The sequence below is a fragment of the Tursiops truncatus genome, chromosome 2 (genome assembly GCF_011762595.2).
Source record: "Tursiops truncatus isolate mTurTru1 chromosome 2, mTurTru1.mat.Y, whole genome shotgun sequence".
Lineage (NCBI taxonomy): Eukaryota > Metazoa > Chordata > Mammalia > Artiodactyla > Delphinidae > Tursiops > Tursiops truncatus.
This window is the reverse complement of record NC_047035.1, coordinates 117,634,230-117,657,716: the sequence shown is the minus strand read 5'-3', so window position 1 is coordinate 117,657,716 and position 23,487 is coordinate 117,634,230. Positions and strand designations below refer to the sequence as shown.

Here is a 23,487-nt window from a genome sequence, read left to right as displayed (position 1 = left end):
AAACATACAAAATAAGCACAGGATGATTTTAAAAGACAGAAAGTAGTAGGTGGACTGCCTAGTGACCCTGGGAATTGAAAAGCAGCACAGCAGTGAGTTCTGGTTTTGTTTATTGCTGACAGGATGCTATAAAAGCCTCCAATCCAGAAGGACCAACTGACACAGACAAAACAGGCAACAGCAAAACTTGTTTTGCCAAGCCAAAGAACAGAGAAAAGGATGGCCTAAGAAAACAGACAACCATTTTGGCAATATTCCTTCTATTCTAGCCAAACGTCAGTGGAAAACTTCCACCCCATAGTTTCAATAGGGGTAAGCAGAGAGCTGAACTTCCGTTGCCCACCTGGCAGAAGCAGATGGTGGTCCAATTCCCTCACCAAAACAATGTCAGCAAAGGTGAACAGTGAGCTGAGCTCTTACCTCCAGTTGGCATTAATAACACTAAACAAAGCAGTAGGAACCGTTTACTCAGCACTCCACTTTCCCTCACATCTAGTGTCAGTGGGAGCTGAACTTCCACACCCACCAAGCAGCAGTGAGACTTAACGAGGTAGTGAAAGTCAGAACTGGTAGACACTGACCTAGTCAGCTAGCTGGGAGGGAATCCGGGAAAAAGTCTGGAACTGCCTAAGAGGCAAGAGACCATTGTTTCAGAGTGCACGAGGAGAAGGGATTCAGAGCACCGCCTAAACGAGCTCCAGAGATAGGCACGAGCCATGGCTATCAGCACGGACACCAGAGAAGGGCATGAAACACTAAGGCAGCTGCTGCAGCCACCAAGAAGCCTGTGTGCAAGCACAGGTCACTATCCACACCTCCCCTCAGGAGAGCCTGTGCAGCCCGCCACTGCCAGGGTCCCATGATACCGGGACAGCATACCTGGGAGAACACACGGCATGCCTCAGGCTGCTGCAACGTCACAGCGGCCTCTGCTGCCGCAGGCTCAAGCCGCATACCATACACCTCCCTCTCCCCAGCCTGAGTGAGCCAGAGTCACCTAATCAGCTGCTACTTTAACCCCGTCCTGTCTGAGTGGAGAAGATGCCCTCAGGTGACCTACACGCAGAGGCAAGGCCAAATCCAAAGCTGAACCTCAGGAGCGGTGTGAACAAGAAGAGAAAGGGAAATTTCTCCCAGCAGCCTCAGGAGCTGCACATTAAATCTCCACAATCAACTTGATGTACCCTGCACTTGTAGAATGCCTGAGTAGACAACAAATCATCCCAAAATTGAGGTGGCAGACTTTGGGAGAACTGTAGACTTGGGGTTTGCTTTCTGCAAATAATTTGCTTCTGGTTATACGTTTATCTTACTTTAGTATTTAGAGTTTATTAACATTAGTAGAATTCTTTATTGATTTGGTTGCTCCCTTACTTTTATATATATTTTTTTCCTTTTTTTGTGAGTGTGTACGTGTACGCTTCTTTGTATGATTTTTTCTGTATAGCTTTGCTTTTACCATTTGTCCTAGGGTTCGGTCTGTCTTTTTTTTTTTTTCTAAGTACATTTTTTAGTGCTGGTTACCATTGGTGGATTTGTTTTTCAGTTTGGTTGCTCTCTTCTTTCTGTCTTTTTATTTCTTTTATTACTTTTTAATAATTATTTTTCATTTTTGATTTTAATAACTTTATTTTATTTTATTTTTTCTGTCTTTCTTTTTTTCACCCTTTTCTTCTGTGTCGTGTGACTGACAGGGTCTTGGCACTCTGACCAGGTGTCAGGCCTGTGCCTCTGAGGTGGGACAGCCGAGTCCAGGACATTGGTCCACCAGAGACCTCCCGGCTCCACGTTATATCAAATGGCGAAAACAATCCCAGAGATCTCCATCTCAACTCTTAAACCCAGCTCCACTCAAAGACCAGCAAGCTACAGTGCTTGACACCCTATGCCAAACGACTAGCAAGACAGGAACACAACCCCATGCATTAGCGGAGAGGCTGCCTCCAATCATGATAAGGTCACAGACACTCCAAAACACACCACAGGACGTGGTCCTGCACACCAGAAAGACAAGATCCAGCCTCATCCACCAGAAAACAGGCACCAGACCCCTCCACCAGGAAGCCTACACAACCCACTGGGGGCAGAAAACAAAAACAACAGGAACTATGCACTTCCACCCTGTTAAAAGGAGACCCCAAACACAGTAAGTTAAGCAAAGTGAGAAGACAGAGAATTACACAGCAGATGAAGGAGCAAGGTAAAAACACACCAGACCAAACAATTAAAGAGGAAATAGGCAGTCTACCTCAAAAAGAATTCAGAATAATGATAGCAAAGACAATCCAAAACCTTGGAAACAGAATGGAGAAAATACAAGAAAACTTTAACAAGGACCTAGAAGAACTGAAGACTAAATAAAAAATGATGAACAACACAATAAAGGAAATTAAAAATTCTCTAGAAGGAATCAATAGCCAAAAAACTGAGGCAGAAGAATGGATAAGTACCCTGGAAGATAAAATAGTGGAAATAACAATCACACAGCAGAATAAGGAAAAAAGAATGAAAAGAATTGAGGACAGTCTCAGAGACCTCTGGGACAACATTAAATGCACCAACATTCGAATTATAGGGGTCCCAGAAGAAGAAGAGAAAAAGAAACGGACTGGGAAAATATTTGAAGAGATTATACTTGAAAACTTCCCTAATATGGGAAAGGAAATAGTTAATCAAGTCCAGGAAGTGCAGAGAGTCCCATAGAGGATAAATCCAAGAAGAAACATGCCAAGACACATATTAATCAAACTATCAAAAATTAAATACAAAGAAAGATATTAAAAGCAGCAAGGGAAAAACTACAAATAACATACAAGGGAATCACCAGAAGGTTAAGAGCTGATCTTTCAGCAGAAACTCTGCAACCAAGAAGACAGTGGCAGGACATATTTAAAGTGATAAAAGGGAAAAACCTACAACCAAGATTACTCTGCCCAGCAAAGATGCCATTCAGATTCGATGGAGAAATTAAAACCTTTACAGACAAGCAAAAGTTAACAGAATTCAGCACCACCAAACCAGCTTTACAACAAATGCTAAAGGAACTTCTCTAGGCAGGAAACACAAGAGAAGGAAAAGACCTACAAAAACAAACCCAAAACAATTAACAAAATGGTAAAAGGAACATACATATCAATAACTACCTTAAATGTAAATGCATTAAATGCTCCAACCAAAAGACACAGACTGGCTGAATGCATAGAAAAGCAAGACCCATATATATGCTGCCTACAAGAGACCCACTTCAAAACCACGAACACATACAGACTGAAAGTGAGGGGATAGACAAAGATATTCCATGCAAATGGAAATCAAAAGAAAGCTGGAGTAGCAATTCTCATATCAGACAAAATACACTTTAAAATAGACTATTACAAGAGACAAAGAAGGACACCACATCATTATCAAGGGATTGATCCAAGAAGAAGATATAATAATGGTAAATATTTATGCACCCAACATAGGAGCACCACAATACATAAGGCAAATAATATCAGCCATAAAAGGGGAAATTGACAGCAACACAATCATACTAGAGGACTTTAACACCCCACTTTCACCAATGGACATATCATCCAAAATGAAAATAAACAAGGAAACACAAGCTTTAAATGAAACATTAAACAAGATGGACTTCACTGATATTTATAGGACGTTCCATCCAAAAACCAACACAATACACTTTCTTCTCAAGTGCTCATGGAATATTCTCCAGGATAGATCATATCTTGGGTCACAAATCAAGCCTTGGTAAATTTAAGAAAATTAAAAGAGTATCAAGTATCTTTTCCGACCACAATGCTATGAGACTAGATATCAATTACAGGAAAAGATCTGTAAAAAATACAAACACATGGAGGCTAAACAATACACTACTTAATAACCAACAGATCACTGAAGAAATCAAAGAGGAAATCAAAAAATACCTAGAAACAAATGACAATGAAAACACAAGGACCCAAAACCTTTGGGATGCAGCAAAAGCAGTTCTAAGAGGGAAGTTTACAGCAATACAGTCCTACCTTAAGAAACAGGAAACATCTCAAATAAACAACCTAACCTTACACCTAAAGCAATTAGAGGAAGAAGAACAAAAAAACCCCAAAGTTAGCAGAAGGGAAGAAATCATAAAGATCAGATCAGAAATAAATGAAGAAGAAATGAAGGAAACGATAGCAAAGATCAATAAAACTAAAAGCTGGGTCTTTGAGATGATAAACAAAATTGATAAACCATTAGCCAGAGTCATCAAGAAAAAAAACAAAAGTCTCAAATCAATAGAAATAGAAATGAAAAAGGAGAAGTAACAACTGACACTGCAGAAATACAAAGGACCATGAGAGATTACTACAAGCAACTCTATGCCAATAAAACGGAAAAACTGGAAGAAAGGGACAAATTCTTAGAAATGCACAACCTGCCAAGACTGAACAAGGAAGAAATAGAAAATATGAACAGTCCAATCACAAGCACTGAAATTGAAACTGTGATTAAAAATCTTCCAACAGAGGGCTTCCGTGATGGCGCAGTGGTTGAGAGTCCGCCTGCCGATGCAGGGGACACGGGTTCGTGCCCCGGTCCGGGAAGATCCCACATGCCGCGGAGCGGCTGGGCCCGTGAGCCATGGCTGCTGAGCCTGCGCGTCCGGAGCCTGTGCTCCACAACGGGAGAGGCCGCAATGGTGAGAGCCCTGCGTACCGCAAAAAAAAAAATCTTCCAACAAACAAAAGCCCAGGACCAGATGGATTCACAGGCAAATTCTATCAAACATTTAGGGAAGAGCTAACACATCTCCTTCTCAAACTTCCAAAATATAGCAGAGGGAGGAACACTCCCCAACTCCTTCAATGAGGCCACCATCACCCTGACACCAAAACCAGACAAAGATGTCACAAAGAAAGAAAACTACAGGCCAATATCGCTGTTGAACATAAATGCAAAAATCCTGAACAAAATACTAGCAAACAGAATCCAACACCATATTAAAAGGATCATACACCATGATCAAGTGGGGTTTATCCCAGGAATGCAAGGATCCTTCAATATACGCAAATCCCTGAATGTGATACACCATATTAACAAATTGAAGGCGAAAAACTATATGATCATCTGAATAGATGCAGAAAAACCTTTCGACAAAATTCAACATCCATTTATGATAAAAACCCTCCAGAAAGTAGGCATAGAGGGAACTTTCCTCAACATAATAAAGGACATATATGAGAAACCCAAAGCCAACATCGTCCTCAATGGGGAAAAACTGAAAGCATTTCCACTATTATCAGGAACAAGACAAGGTTGCCCACTCTCACCACTATTATTTTAACATAGTTTTGGAAGTTTTAGCCACAGCAATCAGAGAAGCAAAAGGAATAAAAGGAATCCAAAACAGAAAAGAAGAAGTAAAGCTCTCACTGTTTGCAGATGACATGATACTATACATAGAGAATCCTAAAGATGCTACCATAAAACTACTAGAGCTAATCAATGAATTTGGTAAAGTTGCAGGATACAAAATTAATGCACAGAAATCTCTTGCATTTCTATACACTAAAGCTGAAAAATCTGAAAGTGAAATTAAGAGAACACTCCCATTTACCATGGCAACGAAAGAATAAAATATCTAGGAATAAACCTACCTAAGGAGACAAAAGATCTGTGTGCAGAAAATTATAAGACACTGATGAAAGAAACTGAAGATGATACAAATAGATGGAGAGATGTACCATGTTCTTGGATTGGAAGAAACAACATTGTGAAAATGATTCTAGTACCCAAATCAATCTACAGATTCAATGCAATCCCTATCAAACTACCACTGGCATTTTTCACAGAACTAGAACGAAAAATTTCACAATTCGTATGGAAACACAAAAGACCCTGAACAGTTAAATCAATCTTGAGAAAGAAAAATGGAGCTGGAGGAATCAGACTCCCTGACTTCAGACTATACTACAAAGCTACAGTAATCAAGACAGTATGGCCCTGGCACAAAAACAGAAATATAGATCAATGTAACAGGATAGAAAGCTCAGAGATAAACCCACGCACATATGGTCACCTTATCTTTGAGAAAGGAGGCAAGAGTATACAATGTAGGAAAGACTGCCTCTTCAATAAGTGGTGATGGGAAAACTGGACAGGTACATGTTAAAGAATGAAATTAGAATACTCGCTAACACCATACACAAAAATAAACTCAAAATGGATTAAAGACCTAAATGTAAGGCCAGACTCTATAAAACTCTTAGAGGAAAACACAGGCAGAACACTCTATGACATAAATCACAGCAAGATCCTTTTTGACCCACCCTCCAGAGAAATGGAAATAAAAACAAAAATAAACAAATGTAACCTCAGGATACTTAAAAGCTTTTTTGCACAGCAAAGGAAAACATAAACAAGATGAAAAGACAACCCTCATAATGAGAGAAAATATTTACAAATGAAGCAACTGACAAAGGATTAATCTCCAAAATATACAAGCAGCTCATGCAGCTCAATATCAAAAAAACAAACAACCCAATCCAAAAATGGGTAGGAGACCTAAATAGACATTTCTCCAAAGAAGACATACAGATTGCCAACAAACAGATGAAAGGATGCTCAACATCACTAATCATTAGAAAAATGCAAATCAAAACTCCAATGAGGTATCACCTCACACCAGTCAGAATGGCCATCATCAAAAAATCTACAAACAGTAAATGCTGGAGAGGGTGTGGAGAAAAGGGAACCCTCTTGCACTGTTGGTGGGCATGTAAATTGATACAGCCACTATGGAGAACAATATGGAGGTTCCTTAAAAATCTAAAAATAGAACTACCATATGACCCAGCAATCCCACTACTGGGCATATACCCTGAGAAAACCATAATTCAAAAAGAGTCATGGGCTTCCCTGGTGGCGCAGTGGTTGAGAGTCCGCCTGCCGATGCAGGGGACACGGGTTCGTGCCCCGGTCCGGGAAGATCCCACATGCCACGGAGCGGCTGGGCCCGTGAGCCATGGCCACTGAGCCTGCGCGTCTGGAGCCTGTGCTCCGCAACGGGAGAGGACACAACAGTGAGAGGCCCGCGTACCGAAAAAAAAAAAAAAAAGAGTCATGTACCACAATGTTCACTGCAGCACTATTTACAACAGCCAGAACAAGGAAGCAACTAAGTGTCCATCAACAGATTAATGGATATAGAAGATGTGGCACATATATACAATGGAATATTACTCAGCCATAAAAAGAAATGAAACTGAGTTATTTGTAGTGAGGTGGATGGACCTAGAGTCGGTCATACAGAGTGAAGTAAGTCAGGAAGGGAAAAAGAAATACCATATGCTTACTCATATATATGGAATCTAAAGGAAAACAAAGAAAATGGTTCTGATGAACCTAGGGGCAGGACAGGAATGAAAACACAGACATAGAGAATGGACTTGAGGACACGGGGAAGGGAAAGGGAAGCTGAGACAAAGTGAGAGAGTTACACTGACATATGTACACTACCAAATGTAATATAGCTAGTGGGAAGCAGCTGCATAGGACAGGGAGATCAGCTCGGTGTTTTGCAACCACCTAGAGGGTTGGGATATGAAGGGTGGGAATGAGACGCAAGAGGGAGGGTATATGGGGATATACGTATGCATATAGTGATACAACAGAAAGTAACACAACATTGTAAAGCAATTATACTCCAGTAAAGATATTAAAGGAAAAAAGAAAAAGAAAAAGAAAAAGCCCTGGAATAATCCCAACCTGACTGTGATTTGTTATCATTTTTATTTATCGCTGTATTTAATTCACTAATATGTTGTTCACTGTTCAAGAGAAAATGTTTTATTATAATATCCTTTTTAGGTTTTGATATTAAGGTTATAAAATGATCTCTCTTTTATTCTGAGGAAGAGTTTCTTTAAGATTGAATGTATCTTTACCTAAAATGTTTGGAAGAATTCACAGGTGAAGCCATTTTGACCTGGAATTTTCTTTGTGAAAAAATGTTTCATTATTAACTCACATTTTTTTAATACTTATACATTCCTTCAAGTTTTTCTAATTCTTGCTATGCAATTTTTGTTATGTTTTTCAAGTTATTTGTTAATTTCTTCTAAATTTCTAAATTTAGTGTATAATATTGCTCAGAATTTCTTTTTAATATTTTGGGGATCTGTGCCAATGCCCCTGTTTCATTCCTGGTGCTAGGCCTTGTCTCCTTTTTTTCTTGGTATTACTAGAAGTCTGTTAATTTTATTGGTCTATTTGAAGAACTACATTTTGGTTTTGTTAATTTTTCTCTATTCTCACCTGTATTTTTCCTTCCATATTCCCTGGGTCTAGCTTGTTCTTTTCTAACTTCTTGAGATGGACAGAGTATGGATTTTAGGTTTTCCTCCTTTCTAATTGGTGTAATTGAAGCTAGAAAATTTCCTCAAAGCATAGCTTTACCCTAATCCCAAAGATTTCAAATGTTCATTCTTATTCAACTGACATTTTCTAATTTTCAGTGTGATTTCTTCCCTGACTCATGGATTATTCAGATATATATTCCAAAATTCCAAAAATCTGAAAATTGTACAGCTACATTTTTGTAATTAATTTCTAACTTCATTCCACTGTGTTAAGACAGGCAGAATAAGTTCAATCATCTGAAAGTTGTTGAAACTTGTTTACTGTGTCAATTTTGGTAAATATTCCATGTGTGCTTGAATATGTATTTGGACTTACAGGCATGACAAAGTAGCCTGTATTAAAATTAATCTTCTTCCTGCCAAACAGAACTACAAGAGCTAGATGAAATATATAAATGAATTGTTTAAAGGCATTGGAAAGCAACCAGTATAGGCAAGACTTGAGGAACTACAATTCCTGAGAATAGGGACAACAACATGAGATCCACATTCACCCTAGAATTTTCCCTGAAGACTGCTGGAATTCACAGTGTAGGAAAGTGAGTTCTAGCAGAAACCAGCAGTCCTATCTAGCTAAGACAGATATTGGAGTTCGATGAGTCTAAAGAAACTGGGGCTTCAGGGGAAAAAATCTTGGAGAGGGGGAAACTGCAGGAAAGTAAGCCAAAAGAATCTGCATTCAATCTTCCCCTAAGAAGTCTGACAACTGCTAAGCTTTGCATATACAGGGCAAGATTCCAAGACACCCAGCAGAAAACAGCAGCTGGGATGCTAATGAACTAAGCAGATATTGTAGCAACTGTATGGTGCCGAGGAAATAAAAGTTGGAACTCAGGAATGAAGTGGTCTTGGCAAGCACCCCAGGTTTTCAATTGAGACTCCAAAAGGAACAAGAAAAAACTAAAACACATCAACTTTAATAAAACCTCAAGCCAAACCTTGACAGGATTAAGGTGTTCTGCTTGTTCTCTACCTTACTGCCATAAAAAACTATATATTTTTAGAAGAAGTCTCTATAACTTTTAGTATACAGTGTTAAACATTCAATTAAATATGAGGCATCCTAATCAAAAAGAGTAAAATAACTCTAAACTGCCCCAAAACTGTTTTTTAAACTAACAAACTCACAGATGGTTCAAACATTTTACTTTTCAGACACAAATTTTTAAAATAGCTATTATTAATATGTTCAAGAAAATATGGATTAGACATACAGAACAGAGGATGAGCAGAATGACTAGAAGACATATCAGTAAAACGTTTCCAGATTGAAGTAACAAAAGGGAAAAAAATGGAAAAAAAAAAGCATTAGTTGTTAGACATATCAATTATGTCAAGTTCATTAATCAGGTTGTTTAGATATTTTTGATCTTTACTGATCTTTATCTACAGGTACTATCATTTGAGACAGTTATGGTAAAATCTCCCAGTGTAAATATAGACTTTTTTTCAATTTTTCCTTTCAGTCCTGTCAGGGTTTGCTTTATATGTTTTAAAGATATGTTATGTACATATAAATTTAGAGTTACTTTATCTCTCTGTTGAAATGACCCTTTAATAATTTTTAAAAATCTCTAAAATGTTGCTTGGCTACTCTTATTTCATCTGGTAACAATACTAGCTTTGAATTGAATGGGGTATGTATAGAATATCTTTCCCTGCCTTTTCCTTTTGACTTTTCTACATTTTAATATTGAAGGTGTATCTCTTATAAGCAGAATACAATTGGGCTTTTTTGTGTGTGTGTGTGGTACGCGGGACTCTCACTGCTGTGGTCTCTCCCGTTGCGGAGCACAGGCTCTGGACGCGCAGGCTCAGCGGCCATGGCTCACGGGCCCAGCCGCTCCGCAGCATGTGGGATCTTCCCGGACCGGGGCACGAACCTGTGTCCCCTGCATCGGCAGGCGGACTCTCAACCACTGCGCCACCAGGGAAGCCCCTATTTTTAAAAGTGTTATAATCTTCATTTTTAAAATTTAATATTTAGACCATTTACATTTAATGTAGGGATTGATACATTTACTTCTATTACATTATAATTCTTTTTTTGATTTGTCTTATGTGTTTTGTGTTTCTTTTTTTCCTCTTGCTTTCTTTTGGATTGATCAAAAAGATTATTAGTTGAACATTCGTTTATTCTTCTTTGTGGTTTTCCTGAATTTATAACACAGCGTTGACTTATGTCTAATGCAAACGAGCACTCTTGTAACTTCTTAGACAATGTTAGAACCTAGAAAATATAAACTCCATTTATTCCTCTCTTATCTTTTGGGTTACTGTCATAAATTTTCATTCTACATATATGTCAAGCTCCACAAGACATTGTTTCACACAGTCAATACACATTTAAGGTTATCTGCATTTTTATTCCTTCTAGTTTTTTTCATTCCTTCATGCATTTCTGGGATGCTATCTGGAATCATTTTCCTGCCATCTGAAGAACTCTGTGGTTTTTTTTAGTGTAGGTCTGACTACAAATTCTCTCAATTTTTATTCATCTAGAACTACCTTTATTTCACCTTCATTTTTGAAGGTTATTTTTTGCTGGATGCAGAATTCTGTCTCTCCAGTTATTTTCTTTCAGCACCTTAAAGATCTCATTCCACTGCCATCTGGCTTTCATCAGCTATAAGTTGACTCTTGCTCATTTTAAAAGTCTTTTTTTTTTTTAAAGCTGTGACTACTTGCAAAGATTTTCTCTTTCTTTGATTTTTAATATTTTTATTATATTGCATCTAGATGAGATTTGTTTTATATTTTTCCTAGTTGGAGTTTATAGTGGTTCTTGAATATAAGACAGTATCTTTTGACAGTTTGGGGAAATCTTCAGTGATTACCTCCTCAAAGGTTGCTTTTGTACCATTCATTCCATCCCTTCAGACTCCACTTACAGGTGTGCCTCTTATGCTCTTCTCTGCATTCTCCTCTCTCTCTTTTCTCTCCATGATATAGCCTCAGTATTTTCTACTGACTTAGAATTAATTCAATCCCAACTCTCCTAAATTTTAAATCTCTTCTCAGTGTGGGTAAACACATTAGTTGTTTTAAGAATTTCATTTATCTTCCTGGATTCCTCCCTTCCAGGGCACTGTGACCATAAAAAAATCTGGACTGGCTGCTATCTAGACATTTACACAGCAATCATCCTGGGATCACCACCACAGAATTATTACCTTCGCCTCTTCTCTGTACTGGCTCCCTCTTGTAGTGACAGTGTCCATAGAGTTAAAAATCTTTTGAGACCTAGAATGTTTGAAAATGTCTTTAATCTACTCTCACATCTAATGGATAATTTGGCTGGACATAGGATTTTAGCTTAGAAATTATTTTCCTCCAGAATTTTGAAGACATTGCTCAATTTTCTTGTGGCTTCTAGTGATAATTCTGCAAAAGCAGGTGTCATTCTGATTCTTGGTCATTTGTATACAAACTGATTCTTTTCTCTAATTTTTTAGAGCCTCTCATCGTCTGTAGTACTCATAAATTTACCACCTTTTTTTTTTTTTTTTTTTTTTTTTTTTTGCGACACGCGGGCCTCTCACTGTTGTGGCCTCTCCCGTTGCGGAGCACAGGCTCCGGACGCGCAGGCTCAGCGGCCATGGCTCACGGGCCCAGCCGCTCTGCAGCATGTGGGATCTTCCTGGACCGGGGCACGAACCCGTGTCCCTTGCATTGGCAAGCAGACTCTCAACCACTGCGCCACTAGGGAAGCCCCTCCCAACATGTTCTGATGTCACTGCAGTTTCATCCATTATAGTGGGCACTTAATGGGCCCTTTTGGTTAAAAACTTATTATCTTTCTGTTAAACAAAATTTCCTTTAATTATTTCATGACTTCTTCCTTTTCCTTTATCTTTCTATAATCCATGTTATTCAAATAGTGGATAGTCCAGTATCTATTTTTATATAATAAGTCTAAAACTTAGCATCTTAAAATACTATGTTATTTCCATGCAATTCTTTGACTCAGGAATCTGAAGAGTGCTCAGTTTGGTGGGGGGAGGTGTAGGAGGGGGTTCATCTCATCTCCATATGGTGTCAGCAAGGGTGGTTCAACTGAGACCAGAGAATTCATGATAGCTTCACCACATGTCCAAATCTTTCATACTAGTTACTGGCTGAGACTAAGTTCTTCTCCGGGCCACTTTCTCTTCACATGGTCTCTCATTATTCAGCAGCCTATCTTGGGCTTCTTTACATGGTAGCTGGCTTCCAACAAGGAGAAAATTGAAGCTGCAAGCCCTCTTACCAGCTAGGTTGGGAATTTACCAAACCTCACTCTAGATACATTCTATTGATTATATCAAGTCACAGGACCAACCAAAGATTTAAGGCGAGGGAAAACAGAATCTACCACTTGACAGTGGAAGTGGCATGCATGCACAGGGATGAGAGAAACTGTTCACACCCATCTTTGCAGACAATCTACCACAGTCCACAATCTGGCTTCAGATTGCCTAAGTCTTCCAAGACTACCAGACATTCATCAATTAGAGAATCAGCCTTGAAGACCAATATCTCATGATCTATATCAGATTTGGATGTGTTCCTCAGGTGTGGGTTCTCTTGATCTGGAAACCTGGCAGTTCAAGTAGAAGAGGGCTTGAAGTGGAAGCAAGATTGAGGTATCTCAACATTATCTTTATCCATAGTCTTCTACTTAGTCTCGTTGTTTGCAATACAGTACCCCCACCTTCCAATGTGTCTGGTATCTCTCAGGTCAAATACCATCTTTTGTACCTTCTCTAGAAACTAAACCTCCAATATTCTGTAGGGTGAGAGAGATACATCTACTCTCATCCTACTATTCAGAGTTATGGGGAAGTGGGGAGGATTCGAGATTCTTCTTATAATCCCTACCTATACCCTCACTTCCAGAGATACCTGCTCCCACCAATTTCTGATCCTTTTGGAAGTTATGTGGATCAAATTGGATTGCTTGACAGTTTTGCCCACCCCCTGAGCTGAGGATTCAGCTAGCTTACTCAAATGTCACAACTGGTCTTGCTATTTTCCAACTTTCAAAAATTTGTTCATGTCATCTCTTCTCCTGTCTCTTTTTCCTTAAGTCCTTTCATATCATTTTAGTTGAGTCTGGGGAAAAAGCAAAGTAACTGCATGTGCTCACTCTATCATCTTTAACAAAAATCAATTTTATAGCATATCATTACAAACTTGAGTACTATACCTACTGTAATTATAAATTACTTAAGATATACACCATAATTCACTGTGCAAAACAGTGCATCAAAACCCCACAACTGAAAACCAAAGTGGTCAAAAACAAAATTCCTTGGTATATTAACGAGTATTTTTAAGCCTAGTCATAATGAAGATCTATCATTTCACTTCAACCAAACGGGTCACACTCATAAATAATCTGAGAGTACTGCTTTAAACAAAACCATGATACATGCTAATACTATAATTCCTTTAAGTTCTTTTGCAGTTTTGATTTTTTAACACATTTCTCTCAGACTTTCAAGACACAGACACTAAACTTCATGATTCCACATTTTCCTACCTTTTCCTAAGAAAGAACTCATACCAACTCTCAATTTTCTACTTTCTCAATGGAGAAAGCAAGGGTAATATATTCCATAAAAGTAAGGTATGTATCTGAAATAAGCCAATAGCACTTACTGAGACCAAAATGGAAAAACAGCGCAACAACATCAATAATGCAAAGGTGGCAATACCTTTGTTATATCCAATAAAACATTTCTTTATGAACCAAAAAACTCCAAAGTGATCCTTCATTGAATAGAAAAGAAAGCAGTATTCTCAAGTTGTTCCTTAACTAATAAGACAAACTCATTATTACTTACTATCACTCTAAAATCTAAGCCTCTAAAGATGTATAAAAATCCACTCTGGATTTATGAAGGAAACTCCTATGGAATCAATTCAGATGAGTCTTCAGAATTACAGCCCTTCTATTTATTTTTGCCCCTTTATTATTCTGATGGTATGGAAAACAGATATGTGAGTAAAGATAAACACATGATATTATTTTAGTACCCAAACAATATTTAAACATTAATGAAATGAAGTACTGACATGACATTTTAAAGTGTATACTACCTAGAAGATGAACTACTTTATTTCTTTTCTACTTACAAATGAACTGACAAAAGATATCATTCTCCTTAAAGTTTACACAGGGCAAACCTGAGACTAGAATGACCTCCAAAAGTTTTCATACAGTTAAGATGATTTTATGATTTTAACTAAGGCAAATTAACATCATATAAATGATGCACAAAGATAAATATATAATGTTATTAGCACCAAATTCAAATAAAATAAATATCTTCACATAAATCTACTTGTCTAATACATACAAAGGTTGATTCAAAGTCACTTGCCATTTTTGCGGGAAGGCTTCTGCACTGTCATTGGTGGGCAAGACTGGGCAGGTGCTACATCCGAAGAAGCAGTAGAGCCTGTATGATGAGCCTTTACCTTGTCAGCCCAACTGACACCTGTGGGAGCCAGACGCGGAGCAGCCACTGTGCCAGGTGAACCCCTATGGAGAAAATGACAGCATTTAATAAATCAAATATAAGTTAAAATTTTAAAAATATAGTTAATATATTTAAATTTTAAATGCATTTTGTGTGTGTGTGTGTGTGTGTGTGTGTGTATCCACATATATAGAATAACATACTACCACAGCAATTTAAGGCAAATATACTCATAAATTTATCTTCTTCTAATACTTCATTAATATACCATAACATATTATATGGGAACAAATATAACAAAAAAGCTCTCACCAGATTGGTTTAAAAGAAAATTTCAGTTAAATGGGGAATCTTAAAAAAAATGCATATATTTTTTATTTAAAATTTTATTTTCATTTAAAACTCATAACTTTTAATATAAATGTGCATTAATTTGCCAATTTATCAATGTAGGCATTATTAAAACAGGCTTTTTTTGTGTATATTATTTCATACATGATGCCTCATTGACAATGTCCAATTTTGTTTTCTTTAAAATGGAGTGATACTTTAGTGACACCTATTAAATAATCTTAGTACACAATCCTCCTCAGTTTTAATAATAATTTCCCCAATCTTTCACAGCTGTCCTATCCACTCATCTGACAGCAAAACTTTAACAGTTCACTTTATGAAAGCTTTCCAAAAACTTATCTTAGTTTTCACAGAAACAATGACTCTTTTACACTCACATTTTAGTGGTTTACTTAATATTTAAGTTATGAGTTATTATATAGACAACTTGAGTAAACAAGTTTGGTAACTAACTGCATAGTCTAAAGCATTTAACTCAACCAGGAAGAACAGAATTGCGCATATATACTAAAGTAAGCCTATAAGCCACAATCTTTCAGCATGCTTAAACATGTTTTACAATGATAATAAAGAGTCTCAATTAATCCAATGACACAATACATGGAGATCAGTATGAGAACCTTTACTATGCATGCATTAAAGACTTCCAGGTTAAAATAAACCATTTACTATACAATACTCTGAACCACAGACCAATGGACTGCATTACAGGGAAATTTCCCTTAAACTGGTGATAGAATATAAAAACATTTGGTTTTATTTGCTTATATGTCTTTCCCCCACTCCACTAAGGTCCAATTATTATAAGGTTCCAAAGTCCATCAACCTTCACCTAAGGCAATATTATCTAATAATCTCATATGAAAGCAAAAAACTGGTTCTACTGAATAACACTTTATGAGCTCTTAGTAAGGGTCAAGTATTGATACAATGCCAGATGCTTGTGATAGAGAAGATATGACAAACATCTTGCCTTAAAGAAGGTCATAATATAAGTACAAAGAGTAAACAAACATTAAAAATTTTAACACACTGAGGGTTTGAGGCAGCTGCTGTCGTGGGGTGGATAAGGCAAATCAGCAAGCCACTCCAGTAGCCAGTCACAGGAGAGCAATGCTTTGGACCTGCCATCAGCTTATGACATACAGGATTATATGTTGCAGAGACCCAGCAAGGAGGTCCACAGTGAGGCTTTTAGTCCTGAGGGAGCCCTTTCTATTCCTTGCTCTTGTGATGTAGATCCAGCTGTGTGGCTGACAGGGTCTTGGTGCTCCTGCCTGAGCCTCTGAGGTGGGAGAGCCAAATACAGAACACTGGACCATCAGAGACCTACCGGCCCCACATATCAATTGGCGAGAGCGCTCACAGACATCTCCGTCTCAATGCTAAGACCCACATGCACCCAACGGCCAGCAAATTCCAGTGCTGGATGTCCCATGCCAAACAACTAGCAAGACAGGAACACAACCCTATCCATTAGCAGAGAGGCTGCCTAAAATCATACTAAGTTCACAGACACCCCAAAGCACACAACCGCATGCAGCCCTACCCACCAGAAAGACAAGATCCAGCCCCACCCACCAGAACACAGGCACCAGTCCCCTCTACCAGGAAGCCTATACAAGTCACTAAACCAACCTCACCCACTGAGGGCAGAAACCGAACACAACAGGAACTACGAACATGCAGCCCGCAAAAAGGAGACCCGAAACACAGTAAGTTAAGCAAAATGAGAAGACAGAGAAATACACAGCAGATGAAGGAGCAAAGTAAAAACCCACCACACCAAACAAATGAAGAGGAATTAGGCAGTCTACCTGAAAAAGAATTCAGAGTAATGATAGTAAAGATGATCCAAAATCTTGGAAACAGAATAGAAAAAACAGAAGAAATGTTTAACAAGGACCTAGAAGAACTAAAGAGCAAACGAACAATGATGAACAACACAATAAATGAAATTTAAAATTCTCCAGAAGAAAGCAATAGCAGTATAACTGAGGCAGAAGAATGGATAAGTGCATAGAAAGTAAAATAGTGGAAATAACTACCACAGATCAGAAGAAAAAAGAATGAAAAGAACTGAGGACAGTCTCAGAGACCTCTCGGACAACATTGAATGCACCAACATTCAAATTATAGGGGTCCCAGAAGAAGAAGAGAAAAAGAAAGGGACTGAGAAAATAGTTGAAGAGATTATGGCTGAAAACTTCACTAATATGGGAAAGGAAATAGTCAATAAAGTAAACGAAGCACAGAGAGTCCTATACAGGATAAATCCAAGGAGAAACACGCAAAGACACAAATAATTCAAGCTATCACAAATTAAATACAAAGAAAAAATATTAAAAGCAGCAAGGGAAAGCAACAAATAACATACAAGAGAATCCCCATAAGGTTAACAGCTGATCTTTCAGCAGAAACTCTGCAACCAAGAAGACAGTGGCAGGACATATTTAAAGTGATGACAAGGAAAAACTCACAACCAAGATTACTCTCCCCAGCAAGGATGTCATTCAGATTCAACAGAGAAATTAAAACCTTTACAGACAAGCAAAAGTTAAGAGAATTCAGCACCACCAAACCAGCTTTACAATAAATGCTAAAGGAACTTCTCTAGGCAGGAAACACAAGAGAAGGAAAAGACCTACAATAACAAACCCACAACAATTAAGAACATGATAGAACTACCATATGATGCAGCAATCCAACTACTGGGCATATAATCTGAGAAAACCATAATTCAAAGAGTCATGTACCAAAATGTTCATTGCAGCTCTATTTACAATAGCCAGGACATGGAAGCAACCTAAGGATCCATCAACAGATGAATGGATAAAGAAGATGTGGCACATATATACAATGGAATATTACTCAGCCATAAAAAGAAATGAAATTGAGTTATTTGTAGTAAGGTGGATGGACCTAGAGTCTGTCATACAGAGAGAAGTAAGTCAGAAAGAGTAAAACAAATACCGTATGCTAACACATATATATGGAATCTAAGAAAGAAAAAGTCATGAAGAACCTAGGGGTAAGACGGGAATAAAGACACAGAACTACTAGAGCATGGACCTGAGGATACGGGGAGGGGGAAGGGTAAGCTGTGACAAAGTGAGAGAGTGTCATGGACATTATATACACTACCAAACGTAAAACAGATAGCTAGTGGGAAGTAGCCGCATAGCACAGGGAGATCAGCTAGGTGGTTTGTGACCACCTAGAGGAGTGGGATAGGGAGGGTGGGAGGGAGGGAGATGCAAGAGGGAAGAGATATGGGAACAAATATATATATGTAAAACTGATTCACTTTGTTATAAAGCAGAAACTAACACACCATTGTAAAGCAGCTATACTCCAATAAAGATGTTAAAATAAAAAGAACATGGTAATAGGAACATACATATCGATAATTACCTTAAATGTAAATGGATTAAATGCTCCAACCAAAAGATATAGACTGGCTGAATGGATACAAAAACAAGAAACGTATATATGCTATATACAAGGGACCCACTTCAGACCTAGGGATACATACAGACTGAAAGTGAGGGGGTGGACAGAGATATTCCATGAAAATGGAAATGAAAAGAAAGTTGAAGTAGCAATCCTCATATAAGACAAAATAGACTCTAAAATAAAGACTATTACAAGAGACAAAAAAGGCCACTACATAATGATTAAGGGATAAATCGAAGAAGATATAACAATTGTAAATATTTGTGCACCCAACACAGGAGCACCTCAATACATAAGGCAAATGCTAACAGCCTTAAAGGGGAAATCGACAATAACACAATGATAGTAGGGGACTATAACATCCCTCTTCCACCAATACACAGATCATCCAAAATGAAAATATTTAAGGAAACAAAAGCTTTAAATGACATATTAAACAAGATGGACTTAATTTATATTTATAGGACATTCCATCCAAAAACAAAAGAAAACACTTTCTTCTTAAGTGCTCAAGGAACACTCTCTAGGATAAATCATATCTTGGGTCACAAATCAAGCCTTGGTAAATTTAAGAAAGTTGAAACCGTATCAAGTATCTTTTCTGACCACAATGCTATGTGACTAGAAATCAATTACAGGGAAAAAAAACTGTAAAAATTACAAACACATGGAAGCTAAACAGTACACTACTAAATAACCAAGAGATCACTGAAGAAATCAAAGAGTAAATCAAAAAATACCTAGAAACAAATGACAATGAAAACACAATGACCCAAAACCTAGGGGAGGCAGCAAAAGCAGTTCTAAGAGGGAACTTTATAGCAATACAATCCTACCTCAAGAAACAAGAAACATCTCAAATAAACAACATAACCTTACATCTAAAGCAATTAGAGAAAGAAGAACAAAAAACCCACAAAGTTAGCAGAAGGAAAGAAATCATAAGGATCAGATCAGAAATAAATGAAAAAGAAATAAAGGAAACAACAGAAAGATCAATAAAACTAAAAGCTGGTACTTTGAGAAGATAAACAAAACTGATAAACCATTAGCCAGACTCATCAAGAAAATACAGAAGAAGACTCAAATCAACAGAATTAGAAATGAAAAAACAGAAGTAACAACCGACACTTCAGAAATACAAAAAATCATAAGGGATTACTACAAGCAACTATATGCCACTAAAACAGACAACCTGAAAGAAACGGACAAATTCTTAGAAAAGCACAACCTTCCGAGACTGAACCAGGAAGAAATAGAAAATATAAACAGACCAATCACAAACAATGAAATTGAAACTGTGATTAAAAATCTTGCAATAAACAAAAGCCCAAGACCAGATGGCTTCACAGGCGAATTCTAGAGAATTCATTTAGAAAAGAGCTAGTAACACCTATCCTTCTCAAACTCTTCCAAAATATAGCAGAGGGAGGAACACTCCCAAACTCATTCTACAAGGCCACCATCACCCTGATACCCAAACCAGACAAAGATATCACAAAAAAAGAAAACTACAGGCCAATATCACTGATGAACATAGACGCAAAAATCCTCAACAAAATACTGGCAAACAGAATCCAATGGCACATTAAAAGGATCATATACCATGATCAAGTAGAGTTTATCCCAGGAATGCAAGGATTCTTCAATATATGCAAATCAATCAATGTGATACAACATAATAATAAATTGAAGGATAAAAACCATATGACCATCCCAACAGAGGCAGAAAAAGCTTTCAACAAAATTGAACACCAACTTATGATAAATATGCTCCAGAAAGTAGGCACAGAGGGAACCTATCTCAACATAATAAAGACCATATATGACAAACCCACAGCAACATGGTTCTCAATGGTGAAACTCTGAAACCATTTCCTCTAAGACCAGGAACAAAACAAGGTTGCTGACTCTCACCAAGATTGTTCAACACAGTTTTGGAAGTTTTAGCCACAGCAATCAGAGACAAAAAAGAAATAGAAGGAATCCAAATCCGAAAAGAAAAAGTAAAACTGTCACTGTTTGCAGATGACATGATACTGTACATAGAGAATCCTAAAGATGCACCAGAAAACTACTAGAGCTAATCAATGAATTTGGTAAAGTAGCAGGATAAAAATTAATGCACACAAATCTTTTGCATTCCTATACACTAAGATGAAAAATCTGAAAGAGGAATTAAGGAAACACTCCCATTTACCATTTCAACGAAAACAATAAAATACCTAGGAATAAACCTATCTAAGGAGACAAAACACCAGTATGTAGAAAACTATAAGACACTGATGAAAGAAATTAAAGATGATACAAACAGAGAGATATAGCATGTTCTTGGACTGGAAAAATCAACATTGTGAAAATGACTATACTACCCAAAGCAATCTATAGATTCAGTGCAATCCCTATCAAACTACCAATGGCATTTTTCACAGAACTAGAACAAAAAATCTCACAATTTGTATGGAAGCACAAAAGGCCCCAAATAACACAAAGCAATCTTGAGAAGGAAAAACAGAGCTGGAGGAATCAGGCTCTCTGACTTCAGACTATACTACAAAGCTACAGTAATCAAGACAGTATGGTACTGGCACAAAAATAGAAACACAGATCAATGGAAAAGGATAGAAACCCCAAAGATAAACCCACGCACATATGGTCACCTTATCTTTGAGAATGGAGGCAAAAATATACAATGGAGAAAAGACAGCCTCTTCAATAAGTGGTGCTGGGAAAACTGGATGGGTACATGTAAAAGAATGAAATTAGAACACTTCCTAACACCATACACAAAAATAAACTCAAAATGGATTAAAGACTTAAATATAAGGCCAGACTCTATAAAACTCTCAGAAGAAAACATAGGCAGAACACTCTATGACATAAATCAAAGCAAGATCCCTTTTGACCCACCTCCTAGAGAAATGGTAATAAAAACAAAAATAAACAAATGGGACCTAATGAAACTTCAAAGCTTTTGCACAGCAAAGGAAACCATAAATAAGACGAAAAGACAACCCTCAGAATGGGAGAAAATATTTGCAAATGAAGCAACTGACAGAGGATTCATCTCCAAAATATACAAGCAGCTCATGCAGCTCAATATCAGAAAAACAAATAACCCAATCCAAAAATGGTCAGAAGACCTAAATAGACATTTCTCCAAGGAAGATATACAGATTGTCAACAAACAGATGAAAGGATGCTCAACATCACTAATCATTCGAGAAATGCAAATCAAAACTACAATGAGGTATCACCTCACACCAGTCAGAATGGCCATCTTCAAGAAATCTACAAACAATAAATGCTGGAGAGGGTGTGGAGAAAAGGGAACCCTCCTGCACTGTTGGTGGGGATGTAAATTGATACAGCCACTATGGAGAAGAGTATGGAGGTTCCTTAAAAAACTAAAAATAGAACTACCATACGACCCAGCAATTCCACTACTGGGCATATATGCTGAGAAAACCATAATTCAAAAATAGTCATGTACCACAATGTTCACTGCAGCTCTATTTACAATAGCCAGGACATGGAAGCAACCTAAGTGTCCATCGACATATGAAATGGAAAAAGAATATGTGGCACATATATACACTGGAATATTACTCAGCCATAAAAAGAAAAAGAAATTGATCTGTAGTGGTGGATGGACCTAGATTCTGTCATACAGAGTGAAATAAGAAAGAGAAAAACAAATACCGTATGCTAATGCATAAATATGGAATCTAAAAAAAAAAGGTCTGATGAACCTAGAGGCAGGATAGGAATAAAAACGCAGATGTAGAGAATGGACTTGAGTACATGGGAAGTGGGAAGAGTAAGTTGGGACGAAGTGAGAGCGTAGCATTGACATATATACACTACCAAATGTAAAATAGCTAGTGGGAAGAAGTTGCATAGCACAGAGAGATCAGCTTGGTGCTTTGTGACCACTTAGAGGGGTGGGATAGGGAGGATGGGAGGGAGACGCAATAGGGAGGGGATATGGGGATATATGTATACATATAGTTGATTCACCTTGTTATACAGCAGAAGCTAACACACCATTGTAAAGCAATTATACTCCAATAAAGATGTTAAAAAATATTTTTAACACATTGAAAATCTAATAATATAAGTATATGCAAGGTTTAGCAGTAACAAGAGATAAAAATGACTGTGACACGGTGGGGTGGGGTGGGGTGGGGTGGGCAGTGAGGGGAGCAGTAAGAAGCCATGAATAAAGGGTAAGTTTTAACAGAAGAAAGATAACTGACCAAGTAAACTACTCACCAATCCTCACACTACACATCAAATGTTAAGACTCGCTCTAAAGAACTAAAGTCCAAACAAATTTTCGTCTTTAAAAACAAATTTTGCCAGGGAAATTTAAGGAAAACAACAGTGATGACTGTGATGAACAATATCATAGCTGACAGAGCTGTGAATAGCATTTTGGGCAAACAGGGCCTAACTTAAAAGGAAAAGTTGGAGAAGCTGCCTCAGGAGGCAAAAAGGAGAAATGCTGATAAGTGCTTAAATTAAAAGAGTTGCCTCAGGGCTTCCCTAATCTCTCACCTCTGACTGACCTGGCTCTGAGGAAGCAGGAACTGACAGTAAAGGCAGAATTGTAAACTCCAGAGCACCGAAAACATAGTGATCACATGTAAGACCAGACAAGAGCTAGGAGATTTACTGGTTCAAGGTGATTTACTGATTCAAGGCACTTAAGGAAACCTCTGTCAAATCATTAGTTGACAACTAAGATAACTGAGCAGAAACTTTAGTGACTATGCATGACAAAGAACATAGACTTCATAAAACTA

At 37.7% G+C, this 23,487-nt stretch overlaps 1 protein-coding gene across 4 annotated transcripts in view; it reads right to left on the bottom strand.

The window, feature by feature from the left end:
- The window catches only part of SCAPER (S-phase cyclin A associated protein in the ER), a 493,982-nt gene that overhangs the window by 346,000 nt on the left and 124,495 nt on the right, over nucleotides 1–23,487 (bottom strand). For all 4 annotated transcript variants that reach the window (XM_073801292.1, XM_019950258.2, XM_019950268.3 and 1 more), the window contains one exon: nucleotides 14,771–14,931. In XM_073801292.1, coding sequence (XP_073657393.1) covers nucleotides 14,771–14,931 — 161 coding nt within the window. The remainder of the gene's footprint in view (nucleotides 1–14,770; nucleotides 14,932–23,487) is intronic.